At 52.8% G+C, this 8,166-nt stretch overlaps 1 protein-coding gene across 1 annotated transcript; it reads right to left on the reverse strand.

Annotated features, from left to right (window-relative positions):
* Positions 1-1,217: 1,217 nt before the first annotated feature.
* Nppc (natriuretic peptide C) lies at positions 1,218-5,502 on the reverse strand. Its single transcript, XM_028876161.1, has 3 exons — positions 5,267-5,502; positions 4,567-4,877; positions 1,218-1,727 (listed from the first exon to the last, which is right to left on the reverse strand). The coding sequence occupies exons 1-2, from the start codon at positions 5,354-5,356 to the stop codon at positions 4,587-4,589; spliced, it is 381 nt and encodes a 126-aa protein (XP_028731994.1). The 5' UTR covers positions 5,357-5,502; the 3' UTR covers positions 1,218-1,727; positions 4,567-4,586.
* Between the last annotated feature and the right edge of the window lie 2,664 nt (positions 5,503-8,166).

Here is an 8,166-nt window from a genome sequence, read left to right on the forward strand (position 1 = left end):
CCTCCAGGGAGGGATTGGGAATGTCCCCTAGGGTCCTGGAAATTGAGAGGATGGGAAGGGCTCCAGCCTTCTCCAGCTGGGCTGCATCTTACTGTGTTGGCCACCCAGATCCGTGAGAACCTGCTGCTGGAGGGCCACCTAGAGTGAAGGTCACAGACCTGGGTGGCCGCAGAAAGACCAGGTGTTACCAGGTACTCCCCCCAGTGACAGTTGTCTCCTGGAACTCTTTGGCTAAACCTGCTGAGGGCCACACACGTTCCCAATCCACCTGGTATCATGATGTCACCAAGAGGTTTTTATTTTTTATTCTTTCTCCCTAGGTCTTGTTCTGCAGGCCTGGCTGGCCTGGAGCTTATTCTGTACAGCAGGCCGCACTGGGCACACAGGAGTGTGCCACCCACCACACTCAGCTTGGAGAGGCTCGTATGGCCCTGCTTTCCTCTAATGGGTCAGACATGAGGGAAGTCGGCACAGCCGCGTCTTTGAACGGAGAATGTGGTGAGATTGCCACTGAATTATTTAAAGGTTTCCTGCTGATTTCAGGAAAAGAGATTCTAATCTAAATTATATTCATAAATTCCAAGTCATTATTCATAATTTCACACTCAAAGCTTAGGAGCTGTGATTGTTCGCAGGCTCCTCACCAAGCACACCCCACGGAGCACATGTGAAATCTGGCCATTCCTGCTCATTCTCAGAGGTGTGTGGCCTAAGGTACCAGCTGGCCACCACAGTCCTTATGGGGTTCTGGGGAGCTGCCCACCCGAGGCTTTGGAACCACATCTACAGAAGAGCTTGTAGATGGCAACTTGAAAATGCCATGAGGCACACAGAAACCTCACCCCCGAGAGAGGGCAAATTTGGTGCAGTTTCTTCTCACAGCAGAGAGAAGGTGGGATGGAACTGGGGACCCTAAAGCGGTTGAACCAACCTCAGCTACACTCCTGACATCAGCTTCCCAGTCGCAGGGGCAGAGCTGGCAGTTAGTCTGCGGGGCCCACATGGCCAGCCCAGTCCTGAGAAAGCAGCTTCAGCAGACAGAGGGTAGCTAGAGGAATAAATCCACATTTTACCAGCTTCACTGAGGGATTCCGACACAGCAACCCGGAGTTGGGGACCTGACTGGCAGCTCTATTTGGAGGCAAACGCCCTGACTTCACTTTCTCCCTCTGCTCAGCCTAATTTTGAAATGAAAAGCAGTGAATAAATAAAGACAGTTTTCAAGATGTTCATGGAATGGCTTTTTTTTTTTTTTTTACATTTTTTCAACTAGTTAGGACAAAACATTACAATGGTTGCCTTCTTTCATTTAGTTACATAAATAACATTTTATAAATATCTCTTTATAAACAATATAAATAGCTTTACAACATAAATACATTTATGCATGACGTGAATTTACAACAGCAATGTTTTACAGCTGGTTTTGTCAGTCACTTTAAAAACTGTCCCTTGTCATCAAGTCGGTGTAGGAGCGTGTGTTTCATGTATATAATATATATATAATATATAACTTTTTATTTTTCATTTTCAAAAAAAAAAACCCCAAACAATAAAATCATGCCCTCCCCTCCCCAAATAATAATAAAACAGCTGGTGTTGTGTATTGCCAGTACCAGGAGGAAAAAATAAAAAGAAATGTAAAAGCCACATTGCGTTGGAGGTGTTTCCAGATGCTGGAGGCGGATGACCAAGGATGACCTCAGCGCACAGAGCAGTTCCCAATCCTGAAACACAAAGTGGATACAGGACACTCAGTTCTGGCCTCTTAACTGAAAAGGTCCTACAGGATAGTTCTAGAACCCTCCCCCATTTCTTACAGTGGCATGAAGCAAAGCACCTGTGCTTTTGATCTACAAATCCTTGATTGGCACTGGCTGGCTCAGCACAGGTGCAACCATGATGTCTTCCAGACTCACCCCCACCCCGCCCCCGCCCACCAGTCACCCCAAGCTCTAACCATAGGCTTTGCTCTCGGCAATGGGTGAGACACACTGAGAATCGTGGGGCCCTTTTCCAGCTCATTTTTGCTATAACATAAAGCCTCAGGCAGTTGCTTTCATCTGGCTTTGTGTCTGCTTGGCCATGTAAGGGCAGAGGAAAGAATATCTCAAGGAGGGTGATGGTTGTCCTATTCTGGGCTCAAATCCTTGCTTGGATTTGACTTCCTGATGGCCCTGAGTAGCTTTGAGCTCACCCATAAAATGGATAATAGCCACCTCTTAGAGCTGGCGCTGGGATTCTACAAAGGGCTACATATTAAGCATCTGCAGTGTCTGGGTCACAGCTACTAAGCTGTGCAAAGAGCACTTCCTTTCCTAGCTGGTTTTGTCTTGGAAACTGGTTGCCTCGAGGTCCCCTTCGACAACAGCAGGTGAGCTGGTGTCTAAGCAGCCCAGGCCAATGAACAGCCATGCTGGGCTGGCGGGTTTGAAGGGTGAGACCAAGGTGATGAGCACTGTCCTCAGGCTCCACTAGCGGTTATGCAAGTACCCCATGTTCTGAGAAAAGGCAGACATTCAGGGCCCTCCTGAAGGACACCACTCACGAAGGAGCCTGGCTGTAATGGTCTGGGAAACTCTCTCTAACTGGCTTCTCTGTTTGTTTCAAGTGTGATGCTCCTGGGGCCCGGGGCAAAGTGTCCGTAGAGGTCTTGGCCACACCCGAGTCTCGTCAGTAGTATAATCAAAACCTATAACCACCAGCGACAGTCATTATGATGGTGCTTGGAGTCAAAGTCAACCTTGAACCTAGGCGCCCTCCACTGCTCAGTTCCACCAGGAGACTGCAGGGTTCAGAAGGGTGATCTCTCTGCCCTCTCACTGGGGATGGGATAGAGAAGGCCAAGAGAACTTGTCCGAGGCTGCTGACCTCCCCTGGTTATAGGGTGCAGAAGCCTTAATTGTCTCAATTTTCCTTCAGCATTTCTCACCACCCTGTGCCCACAGATGCCCAAGACTAAACCCAAGGCACCTTCAGGGAAGAACATCCCAGGCTCTCACCCAGAGGCTAACTAACTCTAAAGTCCATTCTTGGCACTTAAATCCCAAACTGAAAATCCAAGTCCTCAGACTCTATCTCTTAGGTATTCATACAGAGAAGGGCAAGAGGCATCCCAATGGCAGCTCCAAGGCTTGCCCATAAGTGCCAGAATCACTTCTGTCCCTGAGTAAAGGAGAGCAGAGTTCCCAACTCCCCGCAGAACTGGGGCCAAGCACGACCCTGGGTGCAGAGAGCAGAGAGCCAGCTGAGGTCTAGAGCCAGGGGCACTTGGTGGAGCTCTGAACTAGGGCATGTGTTTCTCTGGTCATTGGCCAATATTTCAAGATCCTTTCTGGGTATGATGTGTGTTCCCAAGGGCCTGTCCCTTAAGTTATTCACAAATTAATACGGGACACAGACCAGTTCATAAAGCGCTGTACCTTCTATGAAGGTCTCTCATGCTGGAAAAAGGCTCCTGTGACATGCTGAGGAGGTGTTCCTAGTCACTACGGGGAAAAGACCGGCCACTGGCCTCTGGGTTGAGGACAGTGGCCTCCTCACCCCTGGGCGAGACCAGCAATGGCAGCTGGTGAGCCAGAGCCAAATCTAGAAAGCAGTAGGGGCCTGCCTACCAAGCGGTTATCTAAGTGAGGCTCTGCCCTTTCACACCACCAGGGGTGGAGAGAAGGAAAAAATTCAGGAGATCTTTGTAGTAAGTCACGGGCAGGCGGGGGTTGGTGAGATAAAAGTTTCCGATCTGAGTGAAGGGTGAGAAGGCCAGAGACAGTTCAGAGCACCGTGTCGGCGGGGGCCAGCGGTGATGAAGAACTCATTTAGGGAACACCGAGTTTGAGGTTAGAGCAAGAAGTAAGATTTAGCTTGTTCCTTTGCCTCTTTTTGAAACAGGGTCACAAGCCCCAAGGTTCATCGCGAAAGCCCCAGGGCTGCAGTATCAGGACCCTGGATAGACCAGTTTGCCCACAGTCGGGTTTAGAGCAGGGTAAGATTCAGAATGCCCCGGGCAGAACGGTGTCCTGCTGCTGCCCACAAAGGCTCTTCTCTCCACCGTGAGGAGCGGGCATAGCTGCATGCCTGCCTCCTCACTTCAGGCTCAGAAAGGCGTCCTGGCACTTGACGGCCTGGCTGCGGGTCGAGCTGGCAGATAAACTTACTCTGGGTTGGTGGAACACCTTTCTCTCGCTTTTTCCAGGATCTCTCTAATAATTTCTCAGTTGTCTGAGTCGGGGCTAACCTTGCTAGCTGGCCCGTGGTCCAGAGTGGGGTTGGGGACTGGGCCTACGATAAGCCTGTTTCTGCTTTTCTAGAGGAAGCCAGATGGGGTCCTCCAAGGCCGAACCCAGTCTCTGACCTTGCCCATGGTCTCTGAGCACTTCATTTTCTTAATCTAAGATGGGGTAAGTAAGGCAGCAGGCAATGCCTAGCTTACACTTGATCCCAAGCCAGGATAGGTTGGGGGAAGGTCACAGAGCACAAGGACCCGGAGGAAACCGAACAGCCTGATAGGGCTCGGTTCTCCCCGGTGCAGAGCTAGGCGAGCTGGGAGCGTCCCTTGGTGTTACTCACCGCCGCCAGGGGTCGCTGCACTAACATCCCAGACCGCTCATGGAGCCGATCCGGTCCAGCTTGAGGCCAAAGCAGCCTTTGGACAAGCCCTTCTTGTTGCCGCCTTTGTATTTGCGCGCGTTGGGGTGCTCGTGCAGAAGGCGGGCCCAAGCAGCCCGGGACTTGGTGTCCACGCGCAGGTCCCGGAGCAGTCGCGATCGGTCTCCTTTGAGATTGGCGCCCCCGCCGCCTGGGGTCTTCTCACCCTTTTTCTGATTGCCACCAGCTGCCTGGGGCTCCGCCAGCTCCTCCCCTGGAGGGGTTCTCGGGACCTGTCGGAGAAAAGAGTGGGCAGGTGAAAGAGTGCACGGATGTAGCGCAGGTGACTTTTTGCGGGCCCCAGAGTGGCGTGGCCCCCCCCAGCCGTGAGCGCGCCTCCACCGATGTGGGACAGCTGAGTCCGGCATCCACCTGCCACGCAGCCCTTGCTCCTGCTCCTTCGGGGAGCCCCTTGCCCTTCCCATGCCGCTGGTCCCGCGGGGCACATTGGGGCACCGGAGATGTGCATGACATTCTCCCGAAGCTGAGGAATGAATCAGAGAAGTCCTAGCTTTGAGTGCACAAGTCTGAGAGATCTGCCTTTCCGGGCTCTCTGCTGCCTCCTGCGCGTCGCATCCTCCCACGTCCCTCACAACCCCAGGGTCCCCGCAACAGCACCCACCTTCGGTGGCGTCCCTGGCTTGGCTTCGGAGGACCGGAGTGAGAGTAGCGTGAGCAGCAGGGCACAGGCGATCAGCTGGGAGAGGTGCATGGTGCCGATGGGGCCGAGGGGTGCAGACGGTCTGCAGCCCGGACGGCCGGTGAGCAGTCCGACAGGCGGATGCGGGGTAGGCTGGCTAGGCGAGCGCAGGTCCCACTGCTGCTCGGCGCCGGCTGGGTGCGCTCTGAGTCCGTGGCTCGGCTGGTGCCTTTATAATCCAACCTGCCGCTGATGTCATCTTCCCGCCCACCGGACAGCCAGGGCCAATGGCACAGCACACGCAGCCGAATCGACGGCCGGGAGGGGGCTGCGGGGGCTCTCCCTTCTGCCCCCACCCACGTCCCACCTCCAAAGGATCCCGCGGCTGGACCGGCTGCGCTCAGAGCCACAAAGCGGCGCGCACAAGGGAACTCCATTTGTAGAACGCACTCGCTCTAGTACTCAGACTTCTAGGCGTCCAGGGCGCTGTGTGCTGGCTGGGTCCTCACTGCCTGCACTGTTCTTGGTATGCGGCTGTACTCCTCTTGCAGGTGCAAAGGCTTAGAAGAAACGTCCCTTATGCAAAATTATGCAGGTAGAAAGTTGGTGCAACCCGAAATCCAAGTAGATCGCCCTGCTTCCAAACTCTTCATTAACGCCTGACACGTGCTAGCCAGGGTGGAAACGCTGACCCCCTCGCCCCCATGCCCTTACATTGAGGAGGCAGAGGATGGGGTCTAGAGATTCCCAGTGGGAAAGCTTGCCTGTTGTAGCTGTAAAAGGGAGGCGTAAGCCTCCAGTACCAACACTACTCACGAGTGCAAGGATGCCATCAATCCATGTGTATGAGCCAGGAATGGGTGTGTGTGTGTGGGGGGCGTTGGGAGGCTAGAAAGCAGGTGGCCTTCCTTCAGTGGTGTGCTGACCCTACCTCCAGGTGGGGATGGATGCCTACTTTAGTGTCCTGAACACCACAAGAAACTATAGCAGTACTGGGGCTTTGCCCGGCCCCCAGTCTTAACAAGCCACCGTCCCTGCCACCGTCCCTACAGTTTGGGGCTGCAGAGAATTGTTTCCTGGCTAGGGAGACCAGGCCATTACCCCTGCTGCACACACTTTCTCTCCTTGGCCTGGACTCTTGATCTCGCAGGCTATGGGGAGCCCTGTAACTTAGAAGCTGCTGGAGAGTTTGTAGTCCTTTCTACTGAACAGGACTCAAGCTTGAGAGAGGAAAATGAACATTCACAGGGTCCCTGCCGTCTCTGGAAGGGAAGAACCCTGGGGAGGGAGTTAGGAGGCAAGAGTCAGAGTTAGTGTCTTACAGAGAGAGAGAGATGGAGGACCGTGGGAAGACCACTGGGCTCACCACCTTCTGGAGGACCAAATGTTCTGGAAGGTACAGAGCAAGTGAGGGCATAGTAACTGACTGCACTGTCCGCCTCCGTCTTCCTTGTCCCTTCCCACCGAGGCACCCCAGAGCCCCCAAATGAGGACCACAAGCTCCTTCCAGGCTTTCGTTTACAAAATGACTCACGGTGAAGCCTGATTTGGGTCAACATATCACCTGGAGAAAGAACTGGACATCAACTTCAAGTCCTTTGAAGTCCTGTGTCAGCTCTGGAAGATCGGCTGCCACCTGCAAGCTCCCCCGACACGTCCTTTCTGTGTTAATACTCAGGAAATGACCGCCCTGTTGTATTTGAGGAGGAAAGGGAAGCCAGGAGGGTGAGGGTAGGATCTTCAGCTGGCCTGTGGGACTGCTCTGGCCTAAGGGGCAGGAGGGTCCCATCCAAACTTGGAGACAGCAGTTATGTCTTATACGGTCCCATATTAAGGGTAGGTTGGGGGCTTTCAGTCCTGATAGTTACCTCTTTCCTAATGTCAACAGAGGTTTTTTTTTTTCCTGTCTTGTATGTCCTGGGCCTATTTGGCGATGGCCTTGTAAGTAGGAAATCTTAGTAAAACTGACACCCTCAGTCCCATGCCGGACTATATCCTACCTTCCACTCTCCATCTCTTCAAGGGAAAATCTTTTTTAAATTTTTTTGTTTTTGTGTGTGTGTGTGTGTGTGTAGGCATGTGTGTACTGTGGTGTCCGTGTGGAGGTCAGAGGCCAGCCTATAGGAGTCAGTTCTCTGCTTTCATCTTGTGAGGCCTGGAGATGGAACTCAGGCTTCTGGGAGGCAAGCACCTTCACACATTAAGCCATCTCACTGACCCTGCAGGCAACTCTTGATGACCTGCGGCTCTTGATTCCTGAGCTGTGGTCATGTAGGGTAGATCCTGGATGAGTTAACCTTGGGCTAGGCTTCCCCGTAGTCTCCATTGCTACTACTGTAGTTTCTATTTTGCTGGGACAGGAACTGGGTGAACAGGAAGTCCAGGGCTAGTCTGCGGGGGACTTTGGGGCAGGGTGGTAATGAGTACGTAAGTGCTTAGGGACCAAAGGTTTCCTGCTCCTCATGGCTTCCCTCCTGGGCCTAGGTTTGGGATCTTAGCTCCCTTTCTCTGGGAAGTCTACTTTTTTCGGCCTTTGGCTCCAGGGACCTGGTGGGATGAGGGTGGGGGCTGACCCACCAAGCAGCTGAAATGAACCGATCAGGTACAGTACTGACTGTTCAGTGTTAAAAATTTCCCAGGGGGTTGGAGAGATAACCCAGCAGTTAAGACCATGAATTGCTCTTGCAGAGAACCTGAGGTTGGTCCCTAGCACATGGTTGTGTGTGGGGGACCCCTACAACCACTTGTAACTCTAGCTCCAGGGGATCCAATACCTTCTTCTGTCCTCTACAGGCAATTGTGCTCATGTACACATATCACCACTCATACACATAATTAAAAAGTAAAAATAAATCTAAAAATCCCCACAACAAACCAAAGTC

This window comes from Peromyscus leucopus, chromosome 13, assembly GCF_004664715.2.
Source record: "Peromyscus leucopus breed LL Stock chromosome 13, UCI_PerLeu_2.1, whole genome shotgun sequence".
Taxonomy (NCBI): Eukaryota; Metazoa; Chordata; class Mammalia; order Rodentia; family Cricetidae; genus Peromyscus; species Peromyscus leucopus.